The 20,539-nt window shown below is 40.6% G+C and overlaps 1 protein-coding gene across 1 annotated transcript in view; it reads right to left on the bottom strand.

Annotated features, from left to right (window-relative positions):
* The window catches only part of SORCS3 (sortilin related VPS10 domain containing receptor 3), a 1,039,444-nt gene that overhangs the window by 262,954 nt on the left and 755,951 nt on the right, over positions 1-20,539 (bottom strand). Inside the window, exons 13-15 of the mRNA XM_029610742.1 lie at positions 11,670-11,746; positions 10,680-10,771; positions 1,853-1,960 (exon numbers count right to left, since the gene is read on the bottom strand). Of these exons, the coding sequence (XP_029466602.1) occupies positions 1,853-1,960; positions 10,680-10,771; positions 11,670-11,746 (277 nt within the window). The remainder of the gene's footprint in view (positions 1-1,852; positions 1,961-10,679; positions 10,772-11,669; positions 11,747-20,539) is intronic.

Here is a 20,539-nt window from a genome sequence, read left to right as displayed (position 1 = left end):
TGGGGCATATCTTTGTTATACTATTTATTTGTCACATTTCATTCTTGCCTTATTCATGTTGCTCCAAAATGGATTACAACTGACTTAAAAACATATATAAATACATAAATGCATGAATATGTAACGTAAAATAATTATTTTAATGCACAGCTTATACAAATCAGAAAATAAAATCATACAACTCGAATGGAGCTAAATTACAAGCAACTGTAATTCAATTCAGCTATGCTTAGAGATCAATTGCAGGAGCAAAATGATCTTTTTCTAATTCAAGTAATGCATTAAAAATAACCAAAATTCAATCTTGCACCTACCGGTCAATAGATCATTTAATAAGTGTAATTCCACAGGAAGGCAATTCCATAAATATCATGTAATGATGTCACTAAAATGTCTCTTAATATATGCATCAAAGTCTTCACAGACTCTGGATGTATAATGTCAGAGAGAGCAGAAGTGCGAGTGTTCTCTGACACTGCCCAGTGGGAGTGAATATATCAAAACTCGTGAGCCCACTTTGGTTTACAGTCTTTCGTCCAGTCTTCCATCCCAGTAAGGTGGCTGAGGCTCAAGGTCGGAGCCTTCAGACCTTCTCTGCAGAGGGAGATTTCTTGAGGAGCAAGGAGGATTGTGAGATTGAGAAGATCAAAAGGGGTGAAGCGCGGTGAAAGTGAGCTAGTCTTAGCCTTCTTGCATTTCACCGAAGATTTTGCCTTAAGGTTTGAACAGCGGATTTCTATTTGGAGACTGGTTAAGGACTGCCAGATTGGGAAGGACTACAGAGATATGCACCCCAGAAAGCAGGTACCAAAAAGGATGAAGCCCGGGGAGGGACCCATTCTCCTAAGAGTACCTCAGAGCTAGCGGGTGGTGAAGGAAGAAAACCCACAGAGGCTGAAATTCAGCGCTACTTAGCTGGATAAGTAGGGATAGATCTGGTTAAGTGGCGGTGGCGGAATATCTGGTCCCATTTAGTGGCTACCACTTCACTGGATAAGTACTTATCTGGCTAAGTAGATAGCCAGATAAGGATGTGGGCGTTCTGGGGAGGAGCTACTTATCTGGTTATGTTAACCAGATAAGTTAGACCTGCTCAATAGCTGGATGAGACTTATCCACCTACCTAGATTTTTATGTTGCTGAATATCCCTTGTAAGTTAGCCGGATAAGTCTTATCTGGCTAACTTACTTAACCAGATATCTTTGAATATCTATCCCACAGTGTGTGAAGATTTGCAATGACTAATTTATGGGCTGTGTACTGTCTTTTGTTTAAATGTATGGTGTGCACTATATTTTTTATGCATTACACTGACTTCATTCACCTGAATCAATGCTCCCGTAAAGGATTTATTTTCGAACACCATCAGATTGCATGGTAGTGTATTGGGTTTTTTTTTTTTTCCTGAAAGCGACAGAAAGTGTCTTCATTCCCTGTATCACTTGCAATGCTTTGCTCGGGCATCGAGAAAGTTTCATTTCTTTTGGGGCTGATTGGTCCACACTACATCCCTCTGTACAGTAATGGAGGACCCTTTGGGGTGGGGAGGTGGAGAGCCTCTTACAGTGGCAAGGCAAAAATTCTGAAAAGGCCCAGATGAATGCCAGGGAGAGTTATTGTAAAAATTGCTATTCTAAATAAAGCTACAGCCAAGTTTTTACCCAAAAATGTATGTCTCTTTGTAGTTCTTTAAGTTCCAATGGGGGGCATGCACGTGCAACGGGACAGGACAGTGATTCCATGACTACCCATTTATAGACGCTGCTGTGTGTTTTGTTCACAGTTGGGAATCACTGTTGGAGAGAGGGGAGTCACAGATATGTTACTATCTTTAACTGAAGCCTTACTTACGTCATGATTTGTGTTTCCACGCCTGGTTCTACCAGGGCTCCATCGACAAACAGAGGAGCTGAAGTAAAGCTGTACCTACTCCAGGATCTTCCTTCATCAAAACTCAACCTGTTATTTAAATAAACAAAAATATATACTTCTTAAGAATCAGTTTCAAAACCTTTCCTGCTCAATAAGCATCTGGAGTAAGCCAGCAAGAGGCAAAAATAATCCAGTGAAAGCATTGCTCCAAACTGGAGAAATTATGCACTCGAAGCCTTTGACTATGAACCACCTAAAGACTTGGACTTTGCTGTGATACTGATTCAAAAATGTGAAAAAGTACCATAGGGAAAGTCACTGCTCAGCTCTATCAGAAATCTTCAAAACCGTTCTGCTATTTGGAATCGTATTTCCTCATCACCAAATTAGGGATAATTCTGTTTTCTTCAAAAACATACAGAAAGCTTTTAATTTCAGCTGTGGAAAGAGATTTTCCTCAAATGGCTGACTTGAATCGAACTAATTTTCAGTTTTCAGAATTCTCCCCAAATGTTTGCAGCAAAGCAAACAACTAACCAAAAAAAATGCTTCCTGGATTCTACAAAGAAACATTCTATGATTCATCTATTTCTTCTATTTAGAAAGTTTACACATTATGGCATCCATTTTCAGCCACTGACTGGCCCACAAGGTTAACTAGATAAACTTGTCAGGTTAACTTTGTAGTGATATTCAGCATCAATGAATATACCCAACTATCTTAAAGATAAAGATAAATTTTATCTAACTTTTGGACTGCTTTGTGGCACAATCGAGTTAGCCAGATAAGTTGTATGGCTATCTTTGAATACTGGAGAGTCAGCTGGATAACTTATCTGGCTAGCTTAACTCTACCAAACCTTCCCCAGAATGCTTCCAAGTGATCCAGCTAAGTTTTATCCTAACTACTTATCTGGATAATTCAAAAGCAATGAAATAAGTGAGGATTTTAAAATCTCAACATTTGCCTGGCTAAATCTGAACTTAGCTGGACAAATCGCACTGAATATGGACCTAAAAAATTACAAGATAAAAATCTTGAATGAAACTATATGTTGAGTATCAGAAAAATAAGAAAAGTAAAAAAAAAAAAAAATTCCAAACATTTGCAAATACAGAGATTGAAATAATAAAAATATCAATCACTACTCAACACATATGAAGTCCACATATAACTGGGTGGCTCCAGGCCAAAGGCTGAAAGGAAAATTAGTGAAACTAATCACACAATCATTATTCAAGGAGGGCTAGCATCATTAAGTATACTATATTTGTATTTTATTTTGTTGTAAACCACTTAGCACAGTTCGTCTGCTATAGGCAGCATAAAAAAATCTAAATAAAATAAATAAAAATGTCAGGCCAAACATCTCTTTTCACTCTACACTTCCCTTGGTGCTCTAATCTCCACTTATGGCTTTCAGTTCCATTTTTCTTCTGATGACTCCAAGATCTACCTTTCTATACCAGCAAGTTCAGCAACAATAAATACATAAATAATAAAGGGATTCTTTAAATCCGTTAAGTATAATAGAGGTGTTCCACATAAGAACACTGCCTGTTCACTCTAAGGGGGGGGAGGGATAGATAAATCAATCAATAAATAATGATTGCCTCTATATCTACACGTCATTATCAACAATGACAAAGGTTTGACAAAGGTTAGACAAAGAGGATTCAAACTGCTCTCCTTCAAATCACATGTGCTTCAAATAGACTGCTCTCCTTATCCAAGTGACATAGGGTTGGAGACCTCCTCAGACACCCAAACAACCTTGCATTAGACATCTCCGCCCCCTTTATTTACAATTCTGTAACTACACCAAGGATATACAAATCTCTCCCATTTTTCTGAGTCTTGGGCTCCTTAATGCCCACTTAGCCAACAGTAAATCTCATTACATCCTCAATCTCATTGAAGAACACAATCTTCATATCCTTTGCCTGACGGAGACCTGGACTGGAGAGGTTGACAATGTCATACTAGCTCAGTCCTGCCCATCTATCTTATACATCACATGGGTCAAGGAGGAGGTGTTGCTATTATCTTTAGTCACTCTCTGGCTCATGTTCTAATTGCTTCCCAAAAAATAAGCAAATTTGACTGCCTAGTCATAACATTTCAAAGTAATGATGAACTGACATCCACCCTGAGTCATTTCTCAAGCTCTCAGAATCCTCTGTGATATGGCTACTTTGCCTTAGAAACTCCTAGATCTTGAAGACTTCAACTGTCATGCAAAAATGCCCTCAGTGCTACCTTTCAATGCAACTCTAGGCCAATGAAACACCCTTGGAACTCTCCCTGGTTTCAAAAAGGTCTTCTCTTAAAACAGCAATCCCTCCAACTTGAATGAGCCTGATGGAAACATAAAACAGACGTGAACCTCTGTATCTGCAATGAGCATGCAAAGAAGTATAGACAGCCATTCATCAGGCAAAAAAGATCTACATCTCCAAACAGCTAGAATTCTGTATGAACCCATATCTATTTCTCAGGCCACTTTCACTTCCACAGGGGGCCACACATCAGAGGACTTTGTTAAATTCTTCATGGATAAGATCCTAGCAATACATTCCTTCTTTGACAACACTCCCTCCTTCACACCTCCCTTAATAACCACATCATCTCTATCATCAGGAAGATCACTACTCTCTCCAGACAATACCTCCAGCTGACTTCAGAACCATCACCCCTAAAAAGGTGCAAAATATCCCCCAGCAAATTATCTAGTCCCTCAGCCCACTAGAGTGAATTCCCTCAGGATTCATTTGCAATCTTAAGCAAGAACTGGCTCAATGGCTCTCCAATATAATCAATAACATCTTATCTTAATACTTGCTTCCCAACAAGCTTAAGAAAGTAGTAATCAAACCAATACTGATGAAACCAAACTCTGACCCCCAAAATAATCGATAACTGCTGCCTAATCTTCAGCCTCTCATTCTTATCTAAAATAGTTGAAAAGGAAATCTACTTGCAACTATTTGTTTTCCTCAAAGAGAGAAACATCTTGCATCCCCAACAATACAGCTTTAGGAAAGGTCATTGCACTGAATCTGTACTACCGGAACGAATGAAATCCATCTAAACACATATCAAGTTAGTAACTCCATTCTAAGAACATAAGAACATGAGAAATTGCCATGCTGGGTCAGACCAAGGGTCCATCAAGCCCAGCATCCTGTTTCCAAAAGAAGCCAAACCAGGCCACAAGAACCTGGCAATTACCCAAACACTAAGAAGATCCAATGCTACTGATGCAATTAATAGCAGTGGCTATTCCCTAAGTAAACTTGATTAATAGCCATTAATGGACTTCTCCTCCAAGAACTTATCCAAATCTTTTTTTAACCAAGCTACACTAACTGCACTAACCACAACCTCTGGCAACAAATTCCAGAGCTTTATTGTGCGTTGAGTGAAAAAGAATTTTCTCTGATTACTCTTAAATGTGCTACTTTCTAACTTCATGGAATGCCCCCTAGTCCTTCTATTATTCGAAAGCGTAAATACCCGATTCACATCTACTCGTTCAAGACCTCTCATGATCTTAAAGACCTCTATCATATTCCCCCTCAGCCGTCTCTTCTCCAAGCTGAACAGCCCTAACCTCTTCAGCCTTTCCTCATAGGGGTGCTGTTCCATCCCCTTTATCATTTTGGTTGCCCTTCTCTGTACCTTCTCCATCACAAATATATATTTTTTGAGATGCGGCAACCAGAATTGTACACAGTATTCAAAGTGCGGTCTCACCATGGAGTGATATAGAGGCATTATGACATTTTCCGTTTTATTAACCATTCCCTTCCTAATAATTCCTAATATTCTGTTTGCTTTTTTGACTGCTGTAGCACACTGAGCCAACGATTTTAAAGTATTATCCACTATGATGCCTAGAACTTTTTCCTGGGTAGTAGCTCCTAATATGGAACCTAACATCGTGTAACTACAGCAAGAGTTATTTTTCCCTATATGCAACACCTTGCACTTGTCCACATTAAATTTCATCTGCCATTTGGATGCCCAATCTTCCAGTCTTGCAAGGTCCTCCTGTAATGTATCACAATCCGCTTGTGATTTAACTACTCTGAATAATTTTGTATCATCCACAAATTTGATAACCTCACTCGTCGTATTCCTTTCCAGATCATTTATATATATATTGAAAGGCACCGGTCCAAGTACAGATCCCTGAGGCACTCCACTGTTTACCATTTTCCACCATTTAATCCTACTCTGTTTCCTGTCTATTAACCAGTTTGTAATCACGAAAGGACATCGCCTCCAATTCCATGACTTTTTAGTTTTCGTAGAAGCCTCTCATGAGGGACTTTGTCAAACGCCTTCTGAAAATCCAAATACACTACATCTACTGGTTCACCTTTATCCACATGTTTATTAACCCTTTCAAAAAAATGAAGCAGATTTGTTAGGCAAGACTTCCCTTGGGTAAATCCATGTTGACTGTATTCCATTAAACTATGTATTTCTATATGCTCTATGATTTTGATCTTGAGAATAGTTTCCACTATTTTTCCAGGCACTGAAGTCAGGCTCACTGGTCTATAGTTACTCAGATCGCCCCTGGAGCCTTTTTTAAATATTGGGGTTACATTGGCCACCCTCCAGTCTTCAGGTACAATGGATGATTTTAATGATAGGTTACAAATTTTAACTAATAGATCAGAAATTTCATTTTTGAGTTCCTTCAGTACCCTAGGATGCATACCATCTGCCGCCTTCAGAACAGTTGATCACAGTCTCTTGATTCAGCGCCTACAGAATATCAGCATTGAATTTACTGCCCTTAGGTAGTTCCAGTCTTTTCTGTCCAACATAACTCAATCATGTGGGCCAATGAACATTCCACCCATAAAAACCTCATTTGTAAAATATCTAGAGGGCTCTGTTCTTTCTCTTCAACATCCACATTCATCCTATCTATGGCCTGATTCTATCCTTCAACATTGAATGTCACCTGTATATGGATTACATCCAACTTGGATTTGACCAACTTGCTCCCATTGTCAATTTCAACAACTGTCTGACAGCAGTAGCCGAATGGCTCAACAACCATAAACTCAAATGTAACCCCTCCAAATCTGAACTCCTCTGGTTAGGTCAGCAAGATTACCCTCTACAGTTCATTCCCTTCCTATCAGGCACCCCCCCCCCCCTCCAGCTCAAAGACTATATATGAAGTGTAGGGGGTCCAACTCGACCCTACCCTCCCCTCATTATGAAAGCCCACATCTCTAAAGTAGTGAGACAGTCCTTTATGTACCTCCACCAGATCCAGCAACTATGCTACTACTTCAATCAGCACAACCTTGCATGAGTTATCCATGCATTAATCACTAGTTATTTAGATTACTATAATTCTCTTCTGAACAGTATCTCCCAGACCTGCTTGAAACAACTACAACTCATGCAAAACACGGCAGCCAGAATCCGGATATGGACCACGCCATCATCCCACATAACAACCATCTTCTACAGACTACATTGGCTACTGAGTGAAATCAGGATTAAATTCAAAATCCTCTGCTTCATCTTAAAATGTGTGAACAAACAGGGCCTGGAGTATCACACCCACCTCCTTGCCTTCTACACCCCAGCTAGAGAACTCCAATTCTCAAAAAAGGCCCTTCTTTCCATCCCACTTCTGACTTCTGCCAAATTTAACTGCACAAGACTAAGAACCTTCAGCTGCTATACTCCTAAGATCTGGAATGAGGTTCCTTTACCCATCCACTAGGAACCAAACTACGTTGCTTTCTGGAAAAAAGCCAAGGCATGGCTATTCAACCAGGCCTTTCCTCAGCTTGCTCATTGAGAATATTAATGTTTATTTTCACACATTTGATCTTTATGCCATACAATGGCACTCAGTGTTAACTACATTAACCATGTTATATCTATCTAAGTCTTAATTCTGTAATCTGCTTTGAGACCAAACTTGGCAAATAAATAAAAGAATCTGGTTCCAAATCTCAGCTGCCTTCTCTGAAATTGCCGCCTAGATGTTCCACTATCACCTTAAACTTAACATGGCCAAGACAGAATTTCTTGTCTTACTGCCCCATTCCTCACCCAAATTCACTTCTCCTCTTTCCTCTTTTCCTGTCTGTGTAGATGGCACTCTCATCTTCCCCCTTCCCTCAGCCTGAAACCTTGAGGTGCATTTTGATGCCTCTGTCTCCCTTCTCTCCACCAATCTAAAATACTACTAAAACATGTTGTTTCTTCCTCTATAACATGGGTCCCCAAACTCTGTCCTTGTGAGTCGTAGTAGTTTAGGATTTCTACAATGAATATGCATGAGTTCTATTTGCATTCACTGTCTCCATTGTATACTTATCGATCTCATGCATTTTCATTTAGGAAATACTGAAAACTGAACTGATTTGTGGCCATGAGAACCAAGTTTGAAGACTCCTGCTCTATAACATCACCAAAATCCATCCCTTCCATTATCAGCATGCTTTCAAAATGTATATCCACTCTTATCACCTCCTGCTTAGATTACATTAACTTGTTCTTCATGGGCCTTCCACTGAACCATCATTCTCCAATGCAATCTATTCAAAATTTGATTGCATGACTTAACTTCCTTCTGTGTCATTATGGCCATGTAGCCCCTCTTCTCAAGATGCTTCATTGGCTCCCCATCTGCTACCATATAGAGTTCAAGCTTCTCTTACTCATCTACACATGCATTCTGTAGCTCTTCATTACTTATTTTCTCTTCTCCCGCTTTAACCATATCCTTGTGAACTCCGCTCACGAGGCTAATCACTCTTATCTGCACCCTTCTATTCCACCACGAACTTTCAGCTCCACAGGTTCCACCTTTGTGCACTATTTGCCTAGCATAGACTTCCTGAGTCAGTGTGTCAAATCTATTCTAAAATCTCACTGTTTTGAGATAGGGGTGGGCACATATTTTTTTTTCATTTGTTTTGTTGTTGTTTTTTTTCATATTTTTCCATTTCATTGTTTATTTCAGTTCATGTACTTGAAATGAAATAAAAACCCTAATACAAATCAAAAGAAAAGAAAAAAAACCAAAACAACAAAGGAAAACAAACAAAAAACAAGAGGCAATTCCCACCACCACCAGGAAAAAAACAAAAGAAAAATCGCAAATCTTTTCCAGGTCCTTCCCTAATCCCACCTATCCTTCTTCACGCTTCGTACTCCAAGTCTTCTTTCCTCACAGGCTAGAGCAGGGCTTCCCAAACCTTTAGCCCTTGAAAATTCACATGATCCCAGAAGACAACCCAAACAATTAGCAGGCGTGTGGTCCCCCTCCAACAATCAGTCCTCACCCTCCCCAGCTGATCCTCTCTCTCAACCTCTGCTCCATGAAGTCCATTTCACATCCCCCCAGATGATCCTCTCTCTCAACCTCTGCTCCATCCAGTCCATTACACATCCCCCCAGATGATCCTCTCTCTCAACCTCTGCTCCATCCAGTCCATTTCACATCCCCCCAGATGATCCTCTCTCCCCAAAGCCCTTCTTGTAACCCCCAACTGATCTTCCTGTCATCCCCTCCCTTTCATTCGATCCTCATTCTCTTCTCATTCTCATCCCATTCATTCACATTGCCCCCTCCAGCTGATTTCTCAGCCCCCCCCCCCTTCCTCTAATGCTGCTGCCACCTGAAAAGTGCTGACATTTGAGGCATTTGTGACCCCAGCTGAAGGTTTTGTGACCCCATTTGGGGTCCTGACCCACAGTTTGGGAAGCCCTGGGCTAGAGCAAACCCCTGTAGCTTCTACCTTACCTGTTTTGCAATTGTAACTGGTGCCAGTAAACTGAATACCATTGTCAATTTTTCCTTACAAGAAAATGATGCCAGCCTGGTGGGTAAGTCTGGTTGGAAAAATACCTATCCTAAAGTTTGCCAGATAACTTAATCCAGGTAACTTTTTCCAGGTATATTCAGAGAAATACTTATCTGGCTATGTTACACTGAATATGATGTTACCCAAATAGTTTTCCAGTTTACTGGCACACTGAATACTGTAAGTTCTGCATTCTTTCTGTTTTTTGCTGCACCAACGTGTTTTAACACATGATAAATGCTGCTTACCACATGTTAACATATTAGCACTGCTTAATAAATAGGCCCCAAAGAGATACAGGGGAGAGGAGAAATGACAGAAACATCAGACAGCTCAAAGGTATAAAACATGCACAAGAGGCTGGTTCTTTCAGCGGTAAGGAATATCTAGAACAAGGAATCATAGTATGAGTTTGCAACATCAGGAAATATTTATTCATAGAAAAGGTGATGGATACATACAATAGCCTCCCAATGGAAATGGTGGAGGCAGCAGTATCAGAATTCAGAAATGCACAGGGTAAGCACAGAAGGTATTTAGCTCTGAGAATGTGAAGGTAATGACAAAGATCCAGTAGGATCTGCAATACCACAATAGAAAGGGTATTGGCTAGACTCGATGGCCTTTCATTGCTGTTGTCACCTTCTCTATTTCTGTTTTCTGACTACTTTTTCATTTTTTTTTCAGTGCTGCACAAAGTGATGCTCTTGCTAGCCAACACAACGTACAGCCCTGCCATTTCTCTGAATATTTGAAAATGCACAAGAAATCAACGTCCTAGAGACATCTTTGGACTAAGGCCAACGATACAACTTTGGCAAACTTGTGTGGCCAATGGTTTGCGAATGAAGGGTTACGGCAGCGCGTGTTATAATAGAGACTTGCTTCCTAACACCCAGGCACAGGGAAAGCCTCCTCAGTTAGAAAACAAGAAACAGCTTGTTCTTACCACAGATGCCTGATCGGCAGTGAGGTACGCTTCATGGCCACAAGTGCTCCACCCCAGTCTAGATACCAAACATTGTATTCTTCTTCAAAGATCTGTGAACGACCATGACAGGCATCGAGTGAGGACACAGTGAACTCCTTTGTAGGGGTACAAGAGCTCATTTGCTGTTATACGTAAGGGTCCATTTTCCAGTTTAACCCTCTCACCCTGCTAAATTCTGTCCGTACAAAAATGGATTTGTGCGGTCAATTTTAACTGGTTATTCAGCCACTGTTCTTACTGGTTAGCACAGTCGAATATCCGGACAAAGTTAACAGGCTTAAATAAACCAGTTAACTTCCCATTTAAGCAGTTTTCTTTGAAAATCTACCCAATTGCGAGAAGGCATCATTCAGTAACACTTTACTCAGTGGTTTTCCTGGCGTCATATACTGTGCTATGTATCAGGACATACCACAGAAATGTCAAGGAACTTATATTTGCATATTAGCATCAAGCAAGTGCTCATAAAGAATAAGCAAATATTGTAGAAATAAAGGTTATTAATCCTAAAATGGCACCTTTTCTTTGTTTTTGTTTATGTTTTGCTTAAGGTAATATAAAATGAAATTTTAGAAAAACAACAATATTTTAGAACATTTTTCTCACTTTCTTCTGACCCCATTCTCTTTACCTGTTTTCCCATTGCCTGCATATTAGAAATGCCCATACAAGTCTGTGGTATATAAAGGATAACTTCCAGCTACAGCAATAGACAATGCATTGAAAGCAATATATCTGATATGAAAAACCATTTATCATTTTGTGCTACTATTTCCATGGAATGTCCTCTAGGGCACCAGCAAGGTATCTCGTTGAAAGGCTGTTGACCAATTAGAAATGTAACTGTGAATGTTAAATCAACAGTATTTGCACATTTTTCTCTTCTGCACCATAACTAGTCACCAAATAAACAAGTCTTATTATCACAATAAACATGCTATGCTGTACCTGTCTCCAGGTATTTCCTCCATCGGACGAGATGAACATGCTAGGATCAGTGTAAGACAGTTCAGTGCCAATGTTTCCTACAACAGAAGCACATTTATTTTTTTAAAAGGCAGTTGGCACATAACCTAGGTTGTCAATGCTTGCTTGGTTCTGCATACCTCCTCCTCCATTATATATCCCTGCCCTTTACCAGCTTTCATACTTTAGCTGGTTTCTGTTAATGGTTGTTATTCATAAATGAAGTACTGTAACTGTTTTAGGTTCCTACAAAAATCCAATGACATTTAACCAGCATTCATGGGTTTTTTTTTTCTTTCTTAATGCTTTTCTTATTTTTAATTCATCAAAATAATTGTGGAATGAAATTTTAACTTTGGGTAATTACAAAAACGTCTCTCCAAACTCAGTTCTATCCAAAATTAACAAACTGCCACATAGATTTATGCAAAACCAAATTTAGCACTGGCTCATAAAAACATTTAACAAGAACATTGAAAAGCTACTTAACGAAAATGCATTGATTAAATAGTATGAGCATGTTACTTATTGAGGAGAAACTAAATACCATGAGCACAAACAGCTGAGCATGCTCAGTTCTCTTTTCTTCCTGGTTCCATTTGCTGGCTTCCAAGGGGTGTACAGCCTGGAACATGGAGCTTGTTTATCAGTGCAGAGGAAAGACACTGCTGTTAAGAGTGAAATCTCTGAATGCCTGCATTGCTCAGTGGCCAGACTAACCATAGCAGTGATAGCATCGATCCTAAGAATCATGCTGACACCTTGAAGCCTCTTTATTTCTTCACCAGTACGAAACCTCTCTGCCTTGTACGACAAGGAGCAATGCTTGAAGAGTCTCTGTTATGTGTGTTACTGTTTTGTTTGAGAAGATTTATTTGCAGGATGAACATGTGAATGTGTGTACACATTCCCTCATAAAGTAAGTGTTAGCTTTATTTTGTTTTGGCAAAGAGAAGAATAGCCAGGTATATTTATCACCAAGGGCCTATGGGTCATCTCCTGTCCATGGCCTTCATTTTTCAGGCCCTCTGTTTCCAGTTACTGTCACTGAGCCCTCTGAAGCACATGCTCATTTTAACATGCACATGCTATTTAGCGTGACCTTGGTAAATATGTTCACATTAATAAGTCAACACTAGGTCCTAGTAGACATTAAATAGCATCCGGTTACTGGACACATGGAGGACGGGTAAAGCATGATATTCAGCATGAGCTTATAATCCCCTCATTTCCAAATCATGTTCCTTCGTTTGTATGTAAATTTTCGCATGCTCACATTAACATTGTTTCTTATCCCCCTACCATGCACAGTAAGGCCTTCCTGCATAGCTTGTTATATTTAGCGTGCACACGAGGGCCTTAAAGTTCACACTAAAGTTCATTGCATAGGCCCTGAAATCCTGCAAGTGAACGTTCAAAATAAATGAACTTTGTCAGAAATAAAGGCTAAACTATTGGCCCACCGATGACTTGATTATCTTACTGCAATACAGAACGATAGGATGGCTTTTCATCTTAAAGTGTGGCATCCTATCTCGTGATGAGATTGTAAGAGTTGAAGCAGGGACTTTGATGGACCACCTCCCTGAATTTCTTGAGGGTTTGGGGAGGAATATAGAGGTCTATCTTACTGTAGTAGGGGGACACAAGTAATAGATTATGGAATATTCATTAACACATACCAATGGATTACATAGTGGGATTCTGTAAGTGTTATTCACTTTTACACACCACTCTATGTGGATCTTCACAAGTAAAACATAACAGAACATGGGCCGTGCATCTTGGAATCTGTAGCCCGCATCTTTGACACAAGATAAATGTCTTGGGTAATATTTCTACTGCCAGGAAAGGTATAAGAAGTATACTTAGGGTTGGGGTGGGGGGGGGGGGGTATGGGATGGAAACTTGAGACTTGGGTTATATACTAATGTTTGCAAACTGTTGACATGGATAATGTTACATAAGATGCATATTGCTTGTTTTCATGTGTATGTAACACCATCATGAAGTTGTATTATCGATGAAAATGTTAATAAACTTTAAATAACAAAATAAAGAAATAAATGAATGAATTTTCGCAAAAGTAGCATTCTTGTAAAATTAAAGAACAATGGGCACAATATTGAAAGCTAAACATTTATGTAAGTTAGCTGGATAAGACTTATCCAGCTAACTTACATAGGATAATCAGCAACACAGCTATGCTACTGATTATTCGGTTTTAAACTGCCACTTAGCTGGACAACTTATATCTGGCTAAATTAGCTGATTAACCGTAGAAGTTGGAACATCGGAACTTAACCAGCTAAGTTAACTGGATAAGCAACACCATCCTATTACACCCATTGCCCATCCCTGACCTATCCAGCTATCGATTTAGCTGGATAAATGGCTTATCTGGCTAAGTGATGATTGCTGAATGTAGCCTGATATTTAGTGGCCACCACTTAGTTGGATGAGTCCTACTTATTCAACTAAGCAGCGCTATCAGTTTCAAGAAAAGTTGAGTTTTGCAAAATTTTCAAACAATAAATGCAAAATTACTTGCCTATTTTTAATATGTTTCTATATTTGGGTGAAAAATTAAGTTGAAAACTTCACTTATCATGCATTATACTTTTGATGCAAAAGTTGTTCTACCATCTCTAAAAAAAACCAATACTATGCACATTTATCTTTAACACAACATATGGAAGGAAAGATGTCAATATCAAGCTTTTTGTGAAGCTTGTATAAATTGTGACGAACACCAAGTAGAATAAATGCCAAGACCATGGTTGGACTTCATACAAAGTTTGAATCTGATCATTCCACTTTAAAAATAATGGGGCAGATTTTCAAAGGGTTACGCGTGTAACCCCCGAAAAGCTGCCCCTGCGCGCCCCAAGCCCCAGGACGCACGTATGTCCTGAGGCTTCGAAAAAGGGGTGGGAAGGGGCGGGTCCGGGGGCATGGTGGCAGTCTGGGGGTGGTCCCAAGTCCTCCGGCACAGCAGCCTGTGCCAGGGGATGGCGCGCCGGTGCGCGCAAGTTACGCCTGCCATGGGCAGGCGTAACTTCTGAAATAAAGGTGGGGGGATCTAGTTAGGGCTGGAGGGTGGGTTAGATAGGGGAAGGTGGGGGGGGGGGGGAGCAGTAGAAAAGTTCCCTCCAAGGCCGCTCCGATTTCGGAGCGGCCTTGGAGGGTCTCTCAGGATCCTGTTTTATTAAGTTCTGTCCAGGAGCCACAAAATACAAGTTACTGTGTTAAAAAAGCACTCAATGGACTCCATTCTCATTAGTGCTTTTGAAAATTCTAAGACCCGGATTCAAGAACTGAGCAAATAATGCTCATTAACTTGCATGCAAATCAGTTCATTACCATTCTGGCATTGTGCCAAATATTTGAGGAGGGAGATAATATACAGTATTGAAATACCTTGCATTATCACTTTGCTAAGGCATGGTACAGGGAGGCAATTTTCAAACAAATTATGGGATCGATTTTCAAAGAAGTGCGCGGCCGTCCATGTGCATGTTGCTCCCGGCGATTTCGGAGCGGCCTCGGAGGGAACAGAGGCAGCCTGCGCGGATCGGCGCACGCAAGTTGCACAATTGTGCACCCCCTTGCGCGCGCCGACCCTGGATTTTATAACATGTGCGCGCGTCAGCGCGCACATGTTATAAAATCAAGTGTAGATTTGTTTGCACCAGGTTGTGCGAACAAATCTGCGCCTGCGCGCAGGTTTTAAAATCTGCCCCTTAAATTATTGCACCTCTGGATAATGAAGAGATGGATAGATTGAATCAGAGGAGTTAAAAAGTGCTGAACTAGTGGCACTATTAGCTACAGTAGATAATTTTCTGTTACATTACTATAAGTAAGGGTTCAGCTTTAAATTGCATAGGAATATGATGAACTCTATAAGTTAATGAGCATTATTTGCTCAGCTCTTGAATCCGGGTCTTAGAATTTTCAAAAGCAGTAATGAGAATGGAGTCCACTGAGTGCTCTTTTAACACAGTAACTTGCATTTTGTGGCTCCTGGATAGAACTTAATAAAATAGGATCCTGAGAGACCAATGTACTAAGCTGCAAAGGTTTCCACAGATGGGAGACTACGTAGAAACACACAAAGTGTCCCAAAGCGTGCAGAAAAGCCAGCATCATATGATGGGGCAAAAGCATTAAATTGGCCAAGCAGCGTCATATTGAAAATGTCGGCACAGGATTTGGAGCCCTAGGGGGCACTCTGATCCTCACTGAACAACCAGGGAAATGAATGCAAGCGATGGGGGTAGGGGGGGTAGAAGGCCCAAGGGAGTCATTTTATGACAAAAGAGGGTGTGGTTCTGAACAGGAGTATTTTATTCTTTTTTAAACATTGTGACCATTGGGCCACCTCATGGGATGGCAGGGGTTTGGGACACGTGGTCTTATCAGACCCTGGGGGGTGGGGGTGGGGGGCGGTTCAGTACCTATGATTATTTGAGTCTCATGGGCTCTTTAACATGAGTCTCAGGAGCATCAGGACATGCAGTGTTCCCAGGGGACGTTATCTACCCCTCTTGAGATGTAGCTACCTTTGGCTTCAATAATGTGGCTTGTGAATTTTGATGCTAGCCATTTCATTTGATTTACATGAGATTGCCTAGTAATTAGCTGATTTGCATGCAAATCAGTTCATTACCATTCTGGCACTGTGCCAAGTTTTTGAGGAGGGAGATAATATACAGTATTGAAATACCTTGCATTATCACTTTGCTAAGGCATTTACTACATGGTAAAGGGAGGCAATTTTCAAACGAATTATGGCATCGATTTTCAAAGAAGCGCGCGGCCGTCCATGTGCACATGGCTCCCGGCGCATGTTATAAAATCTGATGGCCGCGCGCAGATGTGCGCTGGATTTTAAAATCCGCGGCATGTGTGGGCAGCGCGTGCAGGGGGGGGCAAATTTTCACTAAATACACGCAGCTACGCCATCGGGCCTCCCCCAGTTCCCTCTCAGTCCGTTGCAATTAAGGAGTGGACTGGGAGGGAACTTCCCTACCCCCCTACCTAAACTTCCTCCTTCTTCCCCTCTCCTCCCCACCCCCTAAACCTAACCTAACTTTCCCAAAATGTTTTATTTTATTACTTACATCTCCTCTGGCCCGCCCTCCGCCCCATTCTTCCCTGCCCAGACCCTTCCCCCTGGCCAGCCCCTTTGGAGAGACCCGGCACTTGTGCATGTACTGGGGTTTAAGTGCGTAGGCCTTTGAAAATTTACTTGTATGTGTGTAAATGTAACACATTATTGTAGCCCTACCTAAAACCCCCTCTTACCTTTATCCTATGAGTTGCGCCCAGGCGTAGATTGCGCGCACCGGCCATCGGCCAGCCCGTGATCCCGGGCACAGCGGCAAATGGCCGCTGTCCCTGGAGGCTCCTGCTCCACCCCGCCCCCTTCCTGCCCCTTTTTCAAAGCTCTGGGACATATGTGCATCGCCTATGCAAAATAGGCTTGGCGCGCGCAGGAGCAGGTTTTCGGGGCATACACTTATTTCTATTCTATATCTGCTGATATTGACATACAGGTATGTTTAAAATGTTTAGTCTGTAATGGATGGCATCTGTAAATCTTCCCTATTTTCCCCCCTCTAGTTTTTAAGGGAACAATTTTCGAACCAGCTACTTTTGTGCAAAGTCTGTGGGCATCTTTTATGCATGAACGCTGCTCCAAATTTCAAAGAGAAAGTATACACATGCATTCCCTTTTCATGTTTGTCACAAGTACGTTCCTGCTATTTGTGCAGACCGATTCTCAACAGAAGATAATGAGGCCATTATTTTTAAAAATGAGCTCCTAAATATAGGCCCCTTAGTTAAGTACCTAAGTTGGCATCCTATTTTCAACCAAACTTTAAGTTTTCAGCTAAAAATTCACCTATATTTAGGCCCTAAATCTTAGAAGTCTGTATTTAGGGTTCCAATTCATTTGTCTTGATTTAAGCTCCTAAGTTAGTTGCCACATTCTGAAAATCCCTGCTAAGCACCTAATTGTTTCCCTGCCTAACTCCACCCCTATAGCTCTTAAATTTAGAACCCTAATGCAACTAGAAGCCTAAATATAGGGGACTCAGCCCTGGTATATTTACAAAAGGACCAAGTTAGATGCTTAACTTCAAAAGAAAGGATTCAAACTCTTTGAAAATCGGCCTCAGTTTGTATAGAGGTGAAAATACCAATGAATGCATGCTGTTATCCAATACCGCTCAAAACATATCCCTGGAACTATCCCCTTCGCCAAATATAGCAAATATTACATGTGTTGTTGAACACTGAACAAACTTTTAGGGATTTTGAAGGAGGGCAATATTTAACCACATAAGTAACTTTGAAAACTGGCCTCCCCATCTTCTTTGTTTCTTGTGAGTCTTTTTCCCACTATCTATTGAGGACTTATACCTGGCTGTGAATTGTTTGGTTGACATTTTTGGATTGTTTTACCTAAATCAGCCTATGTTTCTGAAGTTGTACAACAAAAGAAATGACAAATTGGGTGAGACTAAGGGTCCAACAAGCCCAGCATCCTGTCTCCGACAGTGGCCAATCCAGGTTACAAACATCCAGCAGGATCCCAAAGAATAAATTAAATCCTTATTGCTCATAACCAGGGGTAAGCAGTGGTTGTCCCAAACTAAATGGCTAATAACAGTTTATGGACTTTTCCTACGGGAACCTGTCTAAACCCTTTTTAAAACCCACATCCTCTGGCAACAAATTCCATAGTTTATGCGCTGAGTGGAAAAATACTGTCTCCAATTTGTTTTAAATGTGCTAACTTGTAGCTTCACGGAGTGTCCCTTAGTCCTAGTACTATTTGAAAGGCTAAATATAACTGTTCCCAGTTTACCTGCTCCACCCCACTTATGATTTAACAGACCTCTGTAATATCTCCTCTTAGCTATCCTCTTCTCCAGGCTGAAGAGCCATTATCTATTTGTATTTAGTCTTTCCTCTTAGGGCAGCCATTCCATTCCCTTTATCATTTTGATTGCCATTCTCTGTACCTTTTCAAGTTCTGCTATATCTTTTTTGAGGTGAGGTGACCAGAACAGCACAAAGTAGTCAAGGTATGGTTGCACCATGGATTGATAAAGCGGCATTATGATAGCCTAGGTTTTATTTTCAAAGAAAATTATTTTTCACTCAGTGCATAGTTAAGCTCTGGAATTCATTGCCAGAGGATGTGGTTATGACAGTGTAACTGGGTTTAAAAAAGGTTTGGATAAGTTAATCAAGGATAAATCCATAAACTGCTATTACGGTAATCAATAAGCAATAGTAGCTTGTGATCTATCTAATGTACTTGTGACCTGGATTGGCCTCTGTTGGAAACAAGATACTGGGCTTGATGGACCCTTGGTCTGACCCTGAATGGCATTTCTTATGTTCCTTTCCTAACAATATCAAACCTTCTATTTGCTTATTTTGACCACCACTGTGCCCTGGGCATAGGATTCAAAGGGTTGTCCACAATAACTCCAAGGTCCTTTTCCTGAGTGGTGACACTTAATATGGAACCCAGCACCACGTACCTATAGTTGGATTCCATATTAGGCATCACTATCCAGAAAAAGGACCTTGGAGTTATTGTGGACAACACTTTGAATCCCTTGGCTCTGTGTGTTGCAACAATCAAAAAGGCAAGTAGAATGTTAGGTATTGTCCCATGTAATGAAAATTACAAAATTAGGAAAAGAAAACTCAACAGAGAAGGTTCCAATAACTTTTCCCAATGCTGTACAAGGTCCTATTTGCTCTATAGAGTAATACAAATTCCTTTTCAAAGTGGAGACCTAGGAGCTTTAAAGCTCTAATGCAATCACAATGAACTTGAATTATCAAGCAATGTTTACCACTCTGAGGCTGATATTCAGTGCTGCTTACTTGGATAATAGGGAATTATATGGCTAAGTGGTGGTGGCCGAATATCCATCCCCATTCAGTAAGACATAATAACATAAGAACATAAGTAGCCGCCACTTAGCCAGATAAGTGGGAGTAATGGGAAGGAGTTGCTTATCTGGTTAATTTAGTCAGATAAGTGCCAATATTCAAACTTATCTGGTTAAGTTAATTGGATAAGTTAGACATGCTCAATAGCAGGTCTCAAGTTAACGATTTCATTGGGGGTATTCTGCAGCATAATCGTGGAGCTGAATATCCCTTGTAAGTTAGCTGGATCAGTCTTATTCGGCTAACTTACTTACCATTTATGTTTGAATATCTAGCCCTCTGTGTCTATGGCAGACATGTTTGATAAATATGTTGAAATTTGTTAGTGAGCATCACTTGACTATCTCAGATTATGGGGAAGATTAACTAATATTGGGCCTAGAACATTAGCGAGCGAGGAAACGTAGAGAGACACCCCCCCCCCCCCGCCCCCGCTCGCCCACCCACCCGCCATGCACATCTGTAAGCTGACTACCGTAGACGCACAATAATAAAGGCACTAATGAAAATGTTAATTGAGCTCCTGACATTTAATGCTTCAAACTGAGAAATTAAATACAACTCAATCTTGATAAAATCACATCAGTACCAAGAGAAATCTATGCAAGTTCTGACACTTGTGTGTCTAAAAATAAAACAACTTTTAAAAACATATTCAGAAGCAGAATGTGACAGGTACAGTCTGAGCTGTGCAAAGGCACTTCCAAATCTTTTATTAGTAGGAGATGTTGAAATCTTGTTATTAGGTATTTTTACTGACAAAAGTTCATGGATTTAGGCTGGGGAGAAGCAATGTCTTCTATTTTAAAAAGCCGTCGCAGGTTTTCAGATCTAGACAGCTGTGTATATGTCAGTGGAGTAGACTG

The sequence above is a fragment of the Rhinatrema bivittatum genome, chromosome 7 (genome assembly GCF_901001135.1).
Source record: "Rhinatrema bivittatum chromosome 7, aRhiBiv1.1, whole genome shotgun sequence".
Lineage (NCBI taxonomy): Eukaryota > Metazoa > Chordata > Amphibia > Gymnophiona > Rhinatrematidae > Rhinatrema > Rhinatrema bivittatum.
Note: the sequence above shows the minus strand (reverse complement) of the source record. Positions and strands in the feature narration are given on the sequence as shown.